At 42.3% G+C, this 19904-nt stretch overlaps 1 protein-coding gene across 3 annotated transcripts in view; it reads left to right on the forward strand.

The window, feature by feature from the left end:
* Positions 1–19904, forward strand: part of FHOD3 (formin homology 2 domain containing 3) — a 535358-nt gene that overhangs the window by 54245 nt on the left and 461209 nt on the right. For all 3 annotated transcript variants that reach the window (XM_006889190.1, XM_006889191.1, XM_006889189.1), the window contains exon 2: positions 11992–12098. In XM_006889190.1, the coding sequence (XP_006889252.1) occupies positions 11992–12098 (107 nt within the window). The remainder of the gene's footprint in view (positions 1–11991; positions 12099–19904) is intronic.

Here is a 19904-nt window from a genome sequence, read left to right on the forward strand (position 1 = left end):
GGGGCCTGGGTTTCAGCTGTCCACACCACAGCAGTGGGCAACGAGCTTAAAGCCCCTGATGGCTCTGGGCGCTGACTCTCACCAGTGGCTATGGATGAAGTCACAGGCGATTTTCAGCCAGCGCCGGTAAAGGCCATTCTTTCATCTGTTTACAATCCTTTCACAGTCCTTCTTTTATTTTATTTTATTAATTTTTAATGAACATGTACAAAGATTTTGGATTTCCACTCATTCATGGTTGCATTTTTCTCCCTGCCCAAGAAAAATTCCTTCATTGGTATACAATCTCCCCGCTCCCCACCCCCCTTACCCTCCACTATGCAGCCATCATTCTGGAGTCTTGTTATTAATCTAGAATCAAGCCCGAGATCTGTGGTGGACAGGAAGCCTCTCTCTCCAGAGCCTGGGAGCTTCCTTCTTTGCTTTGACATCTCCTTCTCCTTTTGTCACAGGCCTTTTCCATCCTCATACTCTTCATTTCCACTTCAAACCAAACCTGCTGTCATCCAGCCAATTATGACTCCAGGAAGGATAGAATATAGCTCCTACGGTTACCAAGATTGTAAATACTTTTATGGATGCGTACTGCCATATCTTTCTTTCTCAAGTGGCTGGTGAGCTTGAACTGCCAACCTTTTGGTTGAGACCCAAGTGTTTTGACTGTGGTGTCAACAGGGCTCCCCTTCTCTCTCTCTTTCCCAGTGAAAACAACAGAAACCACAAAGGTAGCTAACTCATTGTCCTTATTTCTTTGAGCTAGTTAGTACTCAGCTCCTTACAGCCCTGGGTGCCTGCTGATTCCCGGTCTGTCTCGCTCAGGGCCACAGCAGTACTGGCTCAGGGGAGGAACATGGACAAGTATTAATCAGAATGCTGTTGTTGTTATGTGCCATCGAGTCGCTTGCCTCTCATAGTGACCCTATGTACAAGAACCTGAAATGCCACTCTATCCTGTGCCAACCTCGCCGTCTCAAACACATTCATTCCCACCACTCCAATCACAGAATTGATCCATCTTATCGAGGGTCTTCCTCTTCTCCTGCGCCGTCCACTCTCCCAAACATGCTGTCCCACTAATCCATAATAATCTTGAAATGTAGGGTTGATAGATTTTCAACTTTGATAGTGTCAAAGAGAAAATGGAAAAAAAAGTAAGTAATAAACATGAGTAAATATATTCCAGCCTTTTGAAGAGAAATACTTAATATGATTTTTGGTTACTTAATGATAATGTGTTTTAACATAATTTAAAAAATGCTTAAATATTTACCACATTATCACTCCCACTAAATTTAAGCTCTTAATGGGAGAAACTTTGCTTTTGTCTTCCTCGTAGAGTTTGGCAGAGGCTTTTGCCTTTGTTTGGTGAGCTGTGCAATTTTGTTGACTTAAATAGAAATCTCAGGCTTGACTTGGCAACTGCTGAAATCAGTTTCAAGACATTTACTTCTCTTGCCAAAGTTGGTGGCCACAAAGAACAAAATTTATTAAAGGTTTCTTAGGAGGTAAAATCCAACCACTTTCAAAGAGAAATTCATATTATATATTGCTGCTCTTGTGTACTGCAGAGTTGGAACAGACCTATAACTGACCTTCTGGTGGGTTTCCAGAGGCAGTTAATCTCACAGGAGGAGATTGTCCAGCTTTCTTCTACAGAGCAGCTGGTGGCCTCCAACTGTGTGCTTTTGGGATTGCAGCTCAGCGTTTTGCCATTATGCTAACTAGGCTACCAGGGCTCCATTAGAGACTTAAAATTTAAATACATATGCTGGGTGTGTAATCCATACTGAAGGATTTCCACAACCCATAAACAAACGCAGCACCTTTATTTAAACTTTTTTTAATTCCTCGTGCCCCATATATAGAACCTTGGTGACACCGTGGTTGAGCATTTGGAATATGCAGATTGTTTGCACCTGATTACTTACACCGACACTGCTCAGACACACTGAGTTTTGCTGTGGAGAAAGCTCCATGGGTCTACTTTTGTAAAGAGCCTCTACACAGCTGAGAACACACTATGGCAGTTCTAATCTGTAGCTCACCGGGTTGCCTTGGCTTAGAAACAACTCGATGGTGCCATTTAGTATTGTTTTTTAAGTGCTGGAAGAGCTGATTGAGGAAGATAAAAGCCCGGCCGTATGGAACAAGAAAACAAAAATCCTCACAGCTAGACCAATAGGTAGCATCATGGAAAACAGAGAAAAGACTGAAGTTCTCAAGATTTTTGTTTTACTTGGATTCATGATCAATAACCATTGAAACAGCAGTCAAAAAGTCCAAAGGCATAGTGCATTGGGTGTATCTGTTGTCAGAGACTTCCTTAAAGTGTTAAAGAATAAGAATGTCACTTTAAAGAACAAAGTATACTTGGCCCAAGTAATGAAATGACTTGTGTGTGTATATATCTATCTCTATCTCCTTAGCTATATATCTATCTTACATTATAATAATGCACTTTATATATAGGGAGCTCTGGTGGCCTAGTGGTGAGAAGCTGCATTGCAATCCTGAAGGCACACGGTCAAGGCCACCAGCTGCTGCCCTGGAGGATGGGCAGTCTCCTCCTGTGTGATTAACTGCCTCTGAAAATTAGCTCAGGGGTCGGCTATGGGTCAGACACATTTAGTTGTGTTTTGTGTGCATGTATCTAGCTATCTATCTCACATTATAATAATATATTTATGTAGTATATATATCTATTTAATATATATCTATATAATACATATCATATAATAGCTGTATAATATGTATCTATTTATATATAATAGTAAGGGAGCTCTGGTGGCCTTGTGGCAAGAAGTTGTGCTATAATCCTGAAGGCACACTGTTTGAGGCCACCAGCTGCTCCGTGGGAGAGGGATGGGCAGTCTCCTCCCGTTCAATTAACTGTCTCTGAAAACTCATCTGAGGGTTAGCTATGGGTTGGTTCCAACACAATAATAACATAACATAACATAACATAACATACCATAACATACCATAACATACCATAACATACCATAACATACCATAACATACCATAACATACCATAACATACCATAACATACCATAACATAATGTATAGTAAGGCGGAATGAAGAATTGATGCCTTTGAATTGTGGTGTTAGTGAAGAGTATTGACTCTCCTGTGAACTGCCAGAAGAGCAAACAAATCTGTCTTGGACGAAGTGTAGCCAGAAAGCCTTTTAAAGACAAGGATGGTGACTGGCTTTGGGAATTTAATCAGGAAGGGACAAGTCCTGGGATAAAGACATCGTGATGGGAAAGTAGAGAGGGCAACAAAGAAGAGGAAGACCTTCGATGAAATGGATCAACACAGTGACGGCAGCGTTGGGCGTAAGCGCAGCAAAGGTTGCGAACATGGCACAGGCTGGGGCAGGGTTTTGTTCTGTCCTCACGTGGGGTTGCTGAAAGTTGGAGTCAACTCGGTGACACTTAACACCAAGAACAATGCTCTGGTTCTGACGTTATGTAAATCACTTACGTTTAACTTTTTTCCTTAAAACAACTCACCACATATTGTATTTTTTAATGTGTAAACTTAATTGCATCTATATATGTAATATGCTTTGTGGTTGCCTAGCAACAGAAGCACCAGTTGAAGGGAGGAATGGGTGTAACTGTTTTAGAATTGACCAGCTGAGATGGCTGAGCATTGCCTTTGTCCATTCTCGAAGCTACAGTGGGCCCCAGAGTGCTCAGTAAACCCAGCTCTTGAGAGAGCGAGGAGGTCCCCAGCAAATCTTCATTTCTGCTGTAAGGGAGGGCAGATTCATTGGGGTGTGACCACCGCTGCTGCCCAGGGTCCTGTGCTCAGAGGGTTCCTTGACGGCAGTTGTGTCTTGCAGTTCTGTGTACTTTTCCACCAGATTTACATTTGTGAGCGGGTAGATGGTGGAACCTGCACTGGAAGCCTTGACCTCCACACAGTTTTACATCCTGCTGCCTCCTCAGTTTTCTGAAGCAGTTTTTTTATTGACAGCTCCCCTTTTCCTCCCACCCCAGGGGCCTCTTCCTCCTGCTTCCACACAGCAAAGGCTATCATCCTCTGTAACCCAGCAGGAGCTTGGGCTCTGGGATAGTCAGCTTGAGGGTCTAGTGTGTGTGTTTTTTGCTGTCTTGTTGGTAGGTGCTGCTGAATCGAGCACGACTCATAGTGACTCAGTGGACAAAAGAATGGATCCTGTGTATCGTCTAGGGATGGGATAGGATGCTGGACATGACCATCTCGAGCTGGCAATGGCACGGCAACATTGGATCGCAGTGGATCTAGAATTCAGGCTCTTCCAGTTGTGGAAGTTGCAGTCCCTTTGAAGACCACTTGGTATGGCTGAAAAGTATGCTGAACAGTACGACTGTGGAGATGAACCTAAAACCACCACAGAGTTTCTGGATTCCTCAGATGTGGGCCGGGTTGGCTGATTTTTGCTGGTTTCTCTCATATGTCTTTTTTGTCATCTGGCAGATCATCTGAAGACTTGATCTAGGTTGGCCTCACTTAGATGTGTCAATTGGCAGGCTGCTGGTGGGCGTAGCAGGAGCAACCAGGCCAGAGGTCTCATGCTCCAGGAGGGTCTCTGGGGCTTTTTCATGTGATGGTAAGAGAGGACCATGACCAAGGGCTTTTCAAGGTTCTTCTAGGCCACAATCACTGCTCTTCTATTGTCCAAGGCAATCAATGCCAAGGCCACCCAAATTCTAGGGGAATTCTAGAACTGACTTGATGGGAGGTTCTACTCAGTCACATGACATGCCTGTGAATGCAGGCACAAGGGAGGAATTTGTGGCCATTTTTGCAGTCAGTCTTGTCAACGACATGGCAAAAGCGAATGCCATTTATTCTAGATTTTCTTTGGGTTTCTTGTCTCTCTCTCTTTTGTAATGTGGCATATATTTTTCCACTTCTCAACTGTTATCAAAATGAGTTTAAGACTAACCCCAGTGTGTATTTATAGAATGGCTCCAGGCAAATCTATTTCAGGGTTGCACACAAAATTTATTGCTTAGACTAAACATCATTGTGGACATGCTCCCCAAGCTCGGATAATCATTAAGCCACCACAGGAACACGCAAGAGAAGCCAAGAGAGAGAGAATCAGTAGCCTCGATTTGGGCCCAAGGAGTTGGTGTCCCTCACTCTGTAGGGAAAGGTTGACTGTATTTGTCTACATCCTCATTTAATGGTAACCTGATTGCAACAAACTTTCCTTACGGCCTGTTAGTGGTGTTTTGCATACTTTTGGAACTGTATGCTGATTACTTCCCTATTCCCAATAAGATCGGATCATTTATTTTGTGCACCTATCAGTTAGTATATAAGATGATACATAAAGGTGATCTACGTTTCCCAAGCGGTGAGGGATCCTTAGTGTTTTAGGGATACAGCCAGCAAAAATTAGGCCATTTTTTCTTGCTCTTTGGCTCATAGACTGGTTTAAACACCATTTCACTGGATTAAGGAAAGAAAGTAATACAAGTCCTGAGATGTGTTAGAAGTCTTGATTTAGATTTTGCTTTTTTGAGGGTGGTTAGATCTTTCCCCCTTTAAATCCAGAATATTGAGACATTTCCTTTGATAATACCCTTTCCTGTTTGAATGGACTGTCTGAGGGACAGTCAGTAAAACCCCTGAGTAACCACGTGCAGTCTTCTTATGAGTAGAAGGCTCTTTCTGTGTCTTCCGAGAATGAGGGCCCATTTCTCTGGTTTCTTTAAATCTGGGATGGGCCGCATGACATCGCAGGGTAATTGGAAGAATCTTAGTGTGCATCTTGCCTGCCTCCCTCCCAAGCACCCCGCCTTCTCCAGAATCGTGGCCCTGGCTTTACAGCTGCCTCCGTTGGAGCCTGCAACCTGATCTGAAGCCTTCCTTGTACCATTGCCGCTGCCCCTGCATTTCCCTAATCGGTCGCACTTCCATAATAGCTCTGTAATGCTATCTGCCCACGTGGCTCCTGGCTTTGTCTTATGTCCTGAAGTGCCCGCCAGTGTCCTGGCCACCAAACTTAGAGCCCAGAAAGGCGCTCAGGGGCCAGACTGCCAGGGGATCAGAGTTGACATGAAAATTGTTAGAGTCAGGAAATTCCAGAGCCCTTAAGTCACTTGGGAAGACATTTGACATGAGAGGCCAAGGGGATGATCAGGTTGCCTCTGTGTCAGGATGAGGTTCCCTCACAAGGATGGACTGGCAGGGAGGTGCCTGAGTCCCTCACTCTGTAGGGAGGGCTTGGAAATATCTGTCTAATATTTATTATAAAACTAGGTTTGAATTAATCCTTGCAGACCCTATTTACCCCCACCTTCACCCCTGTGGTATTAACAATTTCTTTGCTATTGATAAGGTTGAATATTTCATTTTGTGTACTTAACTATTTCTGAACTGTATGTAAAGGTGACTCAAGTCCTGCCAAATGTTTGGGGATTTTCCTGTTTCAAAGTGTCAAGCTGGCAAAAAAGAAAAAAAAGCCCTTTATTCTTGCTCCTTGCTCATGTGATGGTTTAAACATTAATCTTGCCTGCCTTGGGTTTAATGGTGAGGCAGGGTTTGTGCAGTGGGATGGAAGTCCAGCGTGTTTGGTGTATTGACTGACCACTTGTGTTGTCAGGACTCCTGTAGACAATGTCCTGTCTCCTGAAGGAAGGCCACAGTTTGACCTTGCTCCTTTGCATAGCCCTGCTGGTCTCAAGTCAGATGACTCTGATTCATGGAGACATCATATGTATGGAATAGAATTGTTTGGTAGGGTTTTCAGAGCTGTGATCTTTCAGACTCATCACAGGCCTGTCTTCTGAAGCATCTCTGGGTGCATTAGAACCAACCATCCTTTCTGCCAGCAGTCTATCACTTAGCCCTTTGCACCACGTAGAAACTCCTGGAGATATATTTTAGTGGATGATGTGCTAAGACAAATGAGCTGAGGCTTGCTTGTTCAACCATTAATTGGGGTAAAGGACAGAAGCAGGACCCTTACTTAGGAAGTGTTCTCAGACTTTTCAGGGAGGGGCTTGGGTTGTTTTGTGCAGAACACACAGGTCTCTGCAGGCGGTGGGTGTGAATTCCTATGACAGCAGATATAACTGAGGAGAAACTTCTAGATCCTTTAACAGTGGCCTTCAAAGGCTTTTTATTGTGCTCTGTTTATGTTCTGTTCATCAGTGAAAGGATGATCTTGGACGCGAAGAAGCTAGGTGCCCAGGCTGTGCCTGACAGAGAATTTTGTTAAAGTTCAACTGTGGACATGGAGTAGGCAATGATGTGGATAGGATGTGACTGTAAGGAGAAAAATGAGAACAGAACTGTTAGACTAAGGGGTTGAGATTCTTTTTCCAGAAACGTAGAGGAGAGTGTGGGGCTTCATGTTGTGATTTGGGGCTTTGGGGTGCATGTTGAGGCAGCTCAGTGGTGGGACAGGGTGAATGTCCAGGACAGTAGGACATGGGCTCCAGGCCACTGGGAGTATAACTGGGAGGTGTGGGTCAGAAGGTAATACACAGAATAGCTACCACTTGTCATTAAGGGTAGGACTACACCTGCTCACCACCTAGTTGCTCACCAGTAGTTGCACTTCAGCCCCTAATTAAAGCAGCACAGCCTTGGGTTAGATGGGATGGTGAGGACAAACAGCCCAGACAGGTTCTTCTAGCTTCTTCATCCTCTCTCTCCTTTCTCCACTCCAGTTGCTTCAATTCAAGGACTTTGTAGTCTAGAAGAGTATGTGCTGGTGCTGCTGTAGGTGGTACCCAAATCCAATCATTGAATTCTCTGGAACTTTGTGACTCAGTTGTTAAATGCAGCCACTGTTAAAATTTACACTGTATAAGCATATAAAGATTTGGATTAAAAGCAAAGGTAATAAATACTCAAAATGCATCACTTCCTACTTATACTTCTCTCAAGGTTGTTTAAATATTTTATAATATCTGTATGGGGGGTGTGTGTGTGTACCACATATAGACTATATATATTCAGTTGTTCTGGGGAAGAATTGAATCAGTTTTCCACTGATAGCAGCCCTAGTGGCAGAGCAGAATCTCCCAGAGGGTTTTCTTGGCTGTGATCTTTAATAGAAGGAAGCCTCCAGGTCTCCTTCCCTTGGGGCTGCTGGGGGTGAAGTGGGATGAGATGAGGAGGTTGGACCAGCCACAGGCTTGTTTAGCAAGTAAGTGCTTAACTAGTGTGCAACTAGGACATCTTCATATTTTTGTGTGTGCGTCCTCGTCTTACTCATTGCCATCGAGCCAGCACTGACTCATAGCTGACCATCAAGCAGGTTTTCAGAGGCTGTAAATCGCACGGGAGGAGATTGCCCATCTTTCTCCCACAGAGCCACTGGTGATTCAAGCTGCTTGCCTTTGGGTTGGTAGTGCAACTCCTTACCACTAGGCCACAAGAGCTCCCTTATATAGATCTAGCTATACATACATTTGAGGTATTGTTGTTGTTGCTGTTATGTGCTACTGAGTCAAGTATGACTCATAGTGACCCTATAAACAGCAGATCTGAACCCTGTCCTATCCTGTGCCATCTTCACACTTCCTGACACACTAGAGACCATTGTGAAACTCAACGTGTCAATCCAACTAGTTGAAGGTCTTTCTCTCATTTGCCGACTCCATCCTTCCAAGCATCATGTCCGTCTCCAATGAATAACTCCTCCTAGCAACATGCCCAAAGTATGTGAGGCCAAGCCTTGTCATCCTTGCCTCCAAAGAGCAGTCCAGCTATGCTCTCCAAGACATTTTTGTTTGTTCTTTTGGCCGTCCATGTTATGTTCAGTGCTCTTCTCCAACACCACAGCTCAAGGGCGTCAGTTCTTCTGTTATTCCTACTTATTGTCCAGCAGAGCAAGCGATTGAAAGACCTCGGCTGTATGATGCGTGGCAACATATATATGTGTCTATATATAGAGGTGTGTATAAGATAAAATAGTGTGTACTGCTCTCCTCTTCTGCAGATCTCTTTCCAGATTTGTGCTCAGTGATTTCATGCTGGTCGCTTGCAGTTGGCCACTCTGGAAGTATCTGCACTCCCTACACATGTGCATTGCCTCTCTCCACATTGGAGTGGAACTTCTGCTAGCTGTCTCCCACCAGACATTGGTTCACAGACTCAGAATGACTCAAGGCCCTTGAGGGGTAGCAGAAACCCTTCATCCAAAAGCTTCTTTCTCTGAGCCTGTGTATTTTGAGGGGCTGAGGCATAAAGAAGGTATAGATTCAAGGGCTTCCATCATTCCTATCTTCCATTCTCTTGAAACTATGTGGCATTAAAGATCAGCATCATCCTCAAGTCTGTCAGCCACAGGCACTAAGTAAGCTTTGCTAGTTAACACTGGCAGTGGAAGTTCAAAGTATGAGTGACCTGCTGCTGATTACAACTATACCCATGGTCCCGTGTGCATATAAGCTGATGCAACCCCTCATGGAATTTTCCACCTATCTGTGATATAGGCGATTTCAGCCCAGGGAGACTGTTTTGCCAGGAAGACATCTGCTGTCAACTCTTCCTGAGTGTTTCCCCAAAACTCTGGGCACAGTAACTTTAGCCAATTTGTTCTTTCTATTTACATGCTGTCTGAGACCTGGTGATCCTTATATAAACAGTTGGGCAAGAGTGCTGAAACTTACCAGCATGCCTTTCGTGGACATAAGGGGCAGTTTTTTATTAGAGAAATAAATGAGTGAATCAAATAGGATTAACCCCTTCAAGTGATTTAACTAGCTATTTCTCACAAATAATAAAAGACAAATTCCTTTCATTCTGTTGAGGATAATAAGCAGCATGGAACTCTATGGGGACTCTACAGGAATTAACAACCTGTTATAGATGCCCATTCTAAACAAGATCACAGTCTAGATTTTTCTTGTTGAGGATAATCATTGAAGCCTTTTTATCAAAAGATGCTAAATCCTTGTTTGAAGTCTCACTTACAGAGTAAGGATTACCAGGCATTTACCTGGGTGTTTTTAAGTAGCCACATATTTGTCTCCACTTTCTTTCCATCTCCTATAATTCTGTGATGAGAGCCATAATCATCACGTAGATGAATAATTCAAGTCATCCCTACAGTGTGAGAAATAAAATAGGGGATTATGATTATGGGTTTTCTCGTAATGTGAACCTCAGTCATCTTAGGTAGAATTATGTTTCTAAGTGTATCAGTCATTCTATATGTAATGCTAGCTCTGAATGAAATGAATTCTAAGTAACTTAATTATTCCATATGAAATGCTAGGGAGCTCTGGTAGCCTATTGGTAAGCAGCTGTGTTGCAATCTCAAAGGCACGTGGTTGGAATCCACCAGTTGCTCCAGAAGAATGATGGAAAGTCTTTTTCAGTGCAGTGTACTGCCTCTGAAAACCCACTGGAGAGTCTGACAGCACACAACAACAACAATGATGACCACTTCATACGCAATACTGAATGCTGTCATTTCCTGATTATTTTGTTATTCCTTCTGTGCTCTTAAGGTTGTTTGTATATTTTATGTTATCTGTATGGTGCATATATATGTGTATTACATATGTAGATTATATACATAGAGTTTTTATGAGACAAAATTGAATCAATTTTAACTTACAACAAACTCAGGGATTTAGCAATGCTGTTATATTGTTAGGTACTATTAAGTCTAGGATGATCCTTAGTAACCCTGTAAACAACAGATCAAAATCTTCCCCTTTTTTGTAAATTTTCTCATAATCTTTGCCAAACTCAAGCACACTGTTGCATGGAACAGGCTTAGTATAGCACAGACTGACTTCTGGCTAATGTCATGGTGCAAGATAGATCAGTCTGGACAGCAGAGTATTCTCGTCCATGCAGTGATTCAAGGATCCAGACTCCTATCATTTGAGCTCTATTATTTTCTAGGCATCAGAGTTTTTCTCTGACTCCTCTGAATTTGATTGCAAGCAAGAGAGGAAAAATGGACAGTTATGCATGAAATGTTATAAGGCCAGACCAATTGGGGCCTGCTTCACTTTTACTCATATTCTTTTGGGTTTTACTCAATTATGCAGCTTTACTCCAATTATACACAGCTTGTACTATGTGCTCTCCATTACCAGGAAGAAAAGGAAGGACATTGCCACAGCTATACAAGAACAATCAGATGACATAAGATGCTTTTTGCAAGCATGTTTTTTAATTTCTGTGTAGGTCTGGAGTTACAGAGAAGATGCATGTGTAGTAACTGATTGATAGCATGACTTCATGACCAAAACGGCAGCATTCATATCTCAGCTTTTCCATTCACCAGATGGAGACATTGTGCAACCCACTGATTCTCTTTTTGTGCCTCCATTTCTTTATATGTAAACTGGTGATAATACTGGAACATACAAGGTATTGCTAGAATCAAAAGACATAATGTGTAAAATGCTTAGAGCAGTGCTGAAAACTTAAAGGCCTACAAGTGTTTGTTAAATAAAAATGAGATTAATGACAGATTTACTTTCCTCCTTGGTATGTTGTAATTTGGATTTATTGCCATTCAGGTGGGTAATGCTTCTTTTTAATTTAATTGTAAAATTATCCAGTAATTGTAATGTGTCATGTTACTACTGTAGAACCTAAGAAGCTTGGGTTTGCTTACTCCACCAAATTTGTCTTGAAATTTGTCTTGAAACTCTGTTTGTGGGGACATCAGCATTGGGATCTTGGTTTCTATTCCCTAAACCCTTCACTCCTTCTGGGTCCCTCAGAGTAGGAAGTGACACACGTTAGTGTCCTTCCTCTTCCTGTTCATAGCCTTTTGGGCTCTGTTGATGCCTCTGAACAGATATCAGAGATCTGTCCATTCTGAGTGCAGTTTGACTTTAAAAAGTCTTTCTTCACTAATATACTATTTTTTTTCATTTATGATGCAAATTTCAGGATAATGCTTGATTTTCAGAAGTATGTGAGGGTAATACAAACTGATTTCCATGTACGGAATCCCCTTCTCAGGAGCGAGCTGGACTAAACCGGGCTCCTTCTCTTGCAGCTCGACGACTGCACACTGCAACTCTCCCACAATGGCGCCTACCTGGATTTGGAAGCGACACTGGCAGAGCAACGGGACGAGTTAGAAGGCTTCCAGGATGACACTGGGTAAGAGCAGCTGTTACCTCTGCTGACAGGTCCCCACCTACTGGGGAATGAGCATGTCTGAAAGCTTCAGATGGTACAGAGAGATACCACTTTTTTCTACTCAGAGTTGCCCAGAAGGGAGAAGTCAGGTACCCATTGGTGGTGACAACACAGTTCCATATGCAGTAACTTCTCTTGACAAGGATGGTCCATGTGGCCTGCCCTGGGAAGATTTCTGGAATTGTTTAATCCAACACAGAATATTTACATTTTAAGATTTATCTTTAAGAAAATCCCAGGAATCACCTTTAAATAGACATTTTTTTTCAGATTTCAGTGGCTGGCAACTGCTTTAAGCGTCATTTTCAAATGACAATATACTTGTTATTTCCCTTTCTTGACAGGTGTCCTAGTGTGTATAACATTTTAAATTCATTAGAGTAAAGAAAAGAATTGCTAATTATGTTAATTAACAGCATGCTATTTTTAGTCAACATCGAAAATAGTTTCGTACTTCTTTTTCTTTGAGACTGATGAAAGCAGTGCAGACATTTATCTCTCTGTGTCATTGCTATTGAAATGGAACTGGTTCAGAGCTGACCCTCCGGCGGGTGTTCAGAGGCTGTAAATCACACAGGAGGATATTTCCTGTCTTTCTTGCCTGGAGCGGCTGATTAATTCAAGATTCTTGCCTCTGGGTTGACAGGGCGACTACCTGCTACTATTACCTGAGTTCCTTCCACATGCTTCTAGAAAGTGGAACCTCTAGATGAACATACCCATATTGTCATCCATTTATAAGTATTTATTAGATTATTGAAGCAGCCTTCTGTTGGAGCTCCTGCTTTCCTTTCTATCTCTCATCCATCTTGGACCAAGACTGCCTCTTATCTTGGAAAACTTCAGAAGCTTCCTGTTGTACACATTTCTTTTCGTCTGATGTTCGTGGACCCCAGAAGTTGTTTAAAACTAGCTGGTGTTAGTGAAAAAGCACTGCAGTCAGCTGAATATTACATAAATGTTTTGGATTTTCACAAATAGTTCTAAAATTGGGTAAAATTTGGAACCTTTGCTGGACTAGCATTATAGTCCTTCCTAACTCCAAGGTGTGTCTGTAGGTTCCTGGGCTTCTGTTTTACCACTGATCGTAATTTATGCCCTTTGTTCCTCTAAACTGCTGCAGAAACTCTGCTAGGTCTCCGTGCTCCCGGTCTAGTGTTTTCTGGGCACCTAGCGGGGGTTCGTGGGCAGATGAATGGCAGGACCCTAGAGTGGATTCCTGGATGCTGTGGCTCTGAGCACCAAAAAGAGCAGGGTCTTTGGTTAGAAGCAGCAGGACTTTTCTGTAAGACCCTTTCTGTCTCCAGGGTGATTGTAAGAGCTGTAGCAAAGTGTGGCAAAGACTATCGAAGTCATCCTAAGCTGTACCCATGGGAGGGGGCATGCCATTGCTAGGTCACATCAGACTCTGCTCATCGTCTTTTTTTTTAATTAACTTTTTTTTTTTAGCTGATAGGGAGATGCCATTGCTGTCCTTTTACCAGGTATCTGACAGCGACATTCTTTTTGTACAAGATGTCAGAATGCAGGCTGGATGACAGTCCAATTGAATAACTTCATGGCTTGTTGATCAAACAGACCCCAAGAGTGTTATGAGTAGATCATTGTCATCTTTAGGAATGTGTCTCGCGGTGTTATGCTTGAAGACCCTGTCCTGTCTGATCTTTTTCCTTTCTAGCAGAAATGTAGATGATTTGGAAATGACATGTTAGAGGAGAAGAAAAGTGCTAATTTGTGCACAATAATATGAAGAGTAAAGGGTAAAAAAGAACACACATCTATCGAGCTCCTAACGTTCCAAGCAAAATACCAGGCACCTGATTAACAGTTTAATGGTTAATTCTCATCACAGTAGTGCAAGTGAACATGATTGTGTCTGGATTTTTTTAGACAAATAAGAGTCAAGAGTTAATTACACATCCAGCTGGTCAGAGCTAGTAAATGGTGGAGCAAGGTTTGTATACATATGTGACCGGTCCCCAAACTTGTATTTCTATACTGTCCCAGCTGCCTCCCAGGAGCTTCTGGGAAAAAGTTATTTCCGGTTTCTGCTTAGCTTGTACATTTGCACCATTGTTGCTTGAAGTTGATTCTAGTGAGGATATCAGTGGCAGGTTATGACACTCACTGGGGGCAGTTGAAACAGCACCCCAACATACTCCAGAGTCACTTGGGGGGCAGTCCTTGCTGCTGCCGCCTGGCATTGGTGCTACAACTTACACTGGCAACATCAGCATCTCCATACCAGAAGCTTTATAACATCTGCTTCTAAGAAACCAGGGGAGTCAACTATAAGCTCCCCAGAGTATATTCTGGTGTTTCCTTCCTTCCTTCCTTTGTTTCTTTAAGAATCATGATACTAAAACAGCTATGAGATATCATCTCACCTCAGAAAGAATAGCAAAATTTAACAGAACAGCAAGCAACAAATGCTGGCGAGGTTGTGGAGAAACTGGAATCCTTATTCACTGTTGGTGGAAGTGTAAAATGGTACAACCACTGTGGAAGGCAGTGTGATGCTCTCTCAAAAATTTGCAAATAGAGATACCATTTGATCCAGCAATTCCTCTACTGGAAATATACCCCAAAGAGACCATAACTGATGTCCAAGCAGATATATGCACATCCATGCTTATCATGGCTTTGTTCACAATAGCAAGGAGTTGGAAACAACCTAAGTGCCCGTCAACAAATGAGTGGATAGAGAAGCTGTGGTATATTCACACAATGGAATACTATGCTGCATTGAGAAACAAGGAACTCATGCAATATTATTAAAAATGGGTGACCCTGGATGACATTATGCTGAGTGAATTACCTCATTCACAAAAGGACAAATACTGCATAGTGCCACTGTTGTAAAACAGGACTGACATTAGGGTTGGGGGGAGACTAAGAAAGATGGGATAAATAATATGTACTGCATTGAAGCAGATGAGGGAGAAAACTGTTTAAAAGGGACATGTGATTAGGTATTATTGTCATGATAGGAGTCCAGAATGAAGGCTTCATAGTGGAATGGACCTGGAGGGGAGGGATTGTAAAACAATGAAAGAACTTTTTTATTACTTTTCAAAGAGAATAGTGTGCTGGTGGGGGAGGGGTGGGCAGGGAGAAAAGTGCAACAATGAATGAATGGAAATCAAAAGTCTCTGTAAATTTTCATTAAAATTAATAATAATAAAAAAATTTTAAAAAAGAGTCATGATACTGCTGTGGATCTATCTGATAGGTGAAGTGTAGGTCACATGGCTGCATTATAATAGCAAGGAATGCTGAGAAAATGAATTATGGAAACACTGAGAACATAGAGCTAACAATATGGGAAATGGCAAACAGAAGAAGGCAATTGAGAGAGACTGGAGGGCTACAGGTTTGTCCCTGAGCTCTGGACTCACCCTACAATAGGCTTGTGTCTTTGCAATAACATTTGTGCCAGGTGTTTTATCCTTTGTCCTTTAGAATATTCTTCTTGAGGTTCTCTTCTTAGTCCTGAAGAATGTGAAGGAGTTGTTTTGGTTGGTCTCTCTGATGGGGAGTTCCACCTGCCTCTGATGACCTGAGATTTAGAAGACCTGCCAAATTGATGCTGCCATGGCACTGCCACGCCAAGCCACAGGAAGGTACTTGGAACTGGCTATGTAGGGGTTCCTGAGGTGAGGCTTCCCCTCCCTCCACAGCTGGGGCTGTGTTCTGGGCACACCGCTAGTCTGCTTGCATGGAAGGTTCTCCTCACTTCTTTCCTTGAAGCCTGACATTTGACAAGTCTCACAACCTAAGTGCTCATGCCTCTCAAGAAAGGGGGTTAAAATAGAATTTTTCCCTAGTTAAAGTATTGCCGTGTTGAGACCTGAAAATACCCCTCAAATACTGTTTGTAACCCCTTTTCTCAATTTCTTTGTGTAAATGTTAATCTTGTGACCACCCAGCAAGTTGTGCGAAATCAGTGATGTTTTCTTGTACAGCAGGTTCTGTCTGGGTGAGTTTCTCCTGCTGCAGGAGTTTGTTTCTTTGTTCCAGTCTATTACCCTCCTCCTTTGTGCCATGACTAAAAATTAACTCACTTGTTGTTTGGAATTATCACTCAAGCTATGGCTAGTCAGAGAAGAGGAGAAAGACCTTCAAATGTAGAAGGACAAGGTAATTATTATGCTGACAAAACAGAGCCAGGTCTGCTCATTGCTCATTGTCCAAGGCCAGCGAAACTAGCAAGCGCAGCATGGTGCAGGAAACGGGAGACTGGAGTCCCCGTGTTGCTGTGCCTGACCCTGCTATTGTGTGACCTTGAGCAGGTCACTTTACCTCTGGCAAGAATTGCTAGTCTGAAGTGAGGACTGTATTACCCATGCCCATTTTTCTTTCAAGGCTTCCAATAGAATGGAAAATAGCATAGCAAACTGGCTAGAAATATAGACTTTGACCTTGGGCCATGGTTATACATGGGCAAAAGAATGCAGCATAGCCCTTTGAATGCTGTCTCTGAAAATAACCCGAACAAGGTCCTGGACAGAGTAGGGGGAAGTCTGAACATCATAAAATGATTAGACTCACTGGTTGGCTAGAGATTGGTAGGACTCCCAAGCTATGGCCTTTCGAGACCCTTCAGACATTAACTCACACGTTGGAATCACCTTTCGCCCAAAGAATAGACAAGCCTGTAGTACGAGAAACTCACTCTTCAGAACAGTCAGCCCTATGAGACCAAAGGAACAGAATTGCAATTAATGTCATGAAACAAAATGTCTGCAGATTATTGAATAGAAAACTCACTTGCTCTGTAAATGCTCACTTAAACCACAACTTAAAAAAAAAAAAAGTAAACCCAGTCCCTAACCCGTGGAGACTCAACTCTGGTTGATGAGGTCCAGAGAGAAAGTGCTGTGTGGAAGACTGGGGTCAGTGATGAAATTGGAGTAGGGGGCTGTAGGCTAACATCACAGTTTGCAAATTTGCTTTGTATTGGATATTATTGATACACTAGGTTACTACGGATGTATTATTTTACCTCTCAGAACCTTAGGTTTCCAACAAATGCAGATAATATAATTGTAGGGAGCTCTAGTAGGTAAGGAGTTGTGCCAACACAGAGGAACAAGGTTGAAGTCCATCAGTTGCTCCATGAGAGAAAGATGGGCAATCTCTTCCTGTGCAGTTGGTTGTTTTCTTAGACACCTAACTTCTCGATCCACAGGGATCCATTGTTGACTTGGAGGGGCAGAGGCATGCATAAACCACTGTAATACCTACACAGTATGTGAGTATATCAGAGCTTTCACTGGGGCAAAGCCCTCGTCTAGTTCTCAGGGGGCTCTTGGCCTTCCACACCATCAGGTTTGGAGGAATAAGAAGCAGTTTCCTCTTCTGATGTCTGATACAGAATTTAAGCTCAGCCAGTCCTCTTTATCCAGTTTCCCTTGTATCTAGCACTTGTGGAATGTGACGGCTCTTGAAATAGCCTTTGAACCTAAATCTAAAAACCTACTGAATCTGAAAACCAAACCAAACTAACCTCCACAAAACCGCCAAAACAGATGGAGAGGTTTTGGTCAGAGTGTGAATAGAAAGAAATGAAAGTGTTTTCTTGTCTTTTCATCTTAAGCCGATTATGTTCAGTTCAGGGTGCAGGTGTGGTGTTGTCTGAGGCGCCTCTTATAAATCGATGAAGAGGTATTAAGTTCCATCCAAAGTCCTGCCTCTAGTCCTGGTGGAGAGAGCACTGAGCATAGCAGTGCAAAAGCAGCTGCTGGTGCAAGTTCAGTGCTGAGCAGAGCAAGGTAGACCAGCGCACCCTTCCTACCGGCAAGGACCAGGCTGGGCTGGCAGCTTCGAGAGACCTTGCACCTCTGCTTCCTGGACATGCTGACTTTCTGTTTCAAAATGTCTTGTGCGAGGCCTGTGAACCTAAATTTTTAAGAAGCTCCCCAAAAGCTGTAGCACAGTTTCTTAATCTGGGAGATTATTGGACGTACCCAAGGAACTTTTTTTTAATTTAATTTTTTAAAAATTATTATTATCAATTTCAATGAACATCTACAGAGATTTTGGAATTCCATTCATTCATTGTTGCACTTTTCCCCGCACAAACCTCTCCCCCCCCCCCACCCCCAGTTCGCTCCTCTCCTTGAAAAGCAAAAGACAAACTCCTTTGTACACAATCCCCTCCCCCACCCCGCACAGCCCCACCCCCATTTTTTAAAACCTCGCTTCTTGCATCCTACATCTAAACCAGTGAAATCTGACCTTGCAATGATTTTTCAAAGCACTCAAGTACAGTCAAGTTTGAGAACCACTTACGATGGAGATATTAGTCCTAAAAAATACTTTAAGTAAAAATAAATTAGCTTCTGTGGCTATTGGACGTTTGAATCTAAAAAGCTCTGAATAGTTTCTCATGCCACCAGACTGTATAGTGGGCAGAGTGGCATCAAGTAGGAGTGGGAGCTTGAGCCAGGCTTTGAGTTCTGAGCGAATTAAGTTCAGTACTTCTGTTTTACTAGCTCATGACGCTGTATCTTGTCTTTGCATCTTAAGCCTAAGGATTGCTCTAAATCTCACGGCTCCAGATAAGAGGGAACATTCCTGGAGCAACTACCAAAAGTGATAATCTCCCCTCTGATGCATGGATCCAAAGTTATTTTCATCCTTGAATGAAACTGTAGTTTAATTCCAATTAGAATGGAAGTATATTTGAGCAGGGTAGGGTGTATTTATTTCTGTTGTTGGTTGCATTAAAAAACAGCAACCCCAAAAACAGCTTCAGTGGGTGCAGTGATGATTAATTTTATAAAACAGAATGCATGAGAATGATTCTATGAAACAAAGTGAATGAAGAATAGTGTGAAACACAATGTTTAGAAACTTCGTAAGTAAACCAATACTAATTATAAAAAACTGTATTAAAAAAAGGAAAAGAAAACCTCAAGCATTTCCATTTATAAACCATTTGCTATCAAGTTGATTGTGGTTCCATGGTGACCCAATGTGTGTCAGAGTAAAAATGGTCCCATAAATGGTGAATGTGTAAAGTGATGTAATATTTCAGAAGCAGATCGGTAGGATGTTTTTCTGAGGTGCCAGGGGGGTGGATTTTAACCTCCAGCCCTTTGGATAGCAGACAGGAATGTTAATAATTTCCACCACTAAGAGGTTCCTTTTGGCTCTATTTTCTCAAGAAAATAATGCAAATGCTTCTTTTCCCCCCTCTTTAATTTTAATTGTGATTTTAGTGAAAGTTTACAGAAAAGTTGGATTATCATTCATTCATTGGTACACATTTTCCTCCCTACCACCCAGTTCACTTTTTAAAATAAAATAATTTATTCATTGTTACATAATTCCACCCCCGCCCCCAGGTCCACTTTGCTACGCATCTCTTATTCTAGACAGTTGTCATACAGATAACACCTAATCATATATTCCTTTTAAACAATTCTTTCCTTCATCTGTTCCAATGCAATGTTCATTATTTATCCCCTCTTATGTTAGTTCCCCCCCAACTCCCATGCCAGTCCTGTTTTATAACAGTCACATTACACAAAATTTGTCCTTTTGTGACTGAGATAATTTTATTCTTTTTGTAGTCACGAAAGACCCTTATATATTATTCTTCTAAAAATATTCTCGGAAGAGGCAGAAGCAGAGGAACTGAAATGCATGAGTTTCCATAAAATTTGTTTGGTCCAACCAGTTTCCCCCCCAAACTGTGGATGTTACTGTTGGGATTACCTTAATCTGCAGAGAGACAGGATGTTTTGGCATACTCCTGAG

Source organism: Elephantulus edwardii, unplaced genomic scaffold (genome assembly GCF_000299155.1).
Source record: "Elephantulus edwardii isolate Elephantulus edwardi_28Jun2011 unplaced genomic scaffold, EleEdw1.0 scaffold00076, whole genome shotgun sequence".
Lineage (NCBI taxonomy): Eukaryota > Metazoa > Chordata > Mammalia > Macroscelidea > Macroscelididae > Elephantulus > Elephantulus edwardii.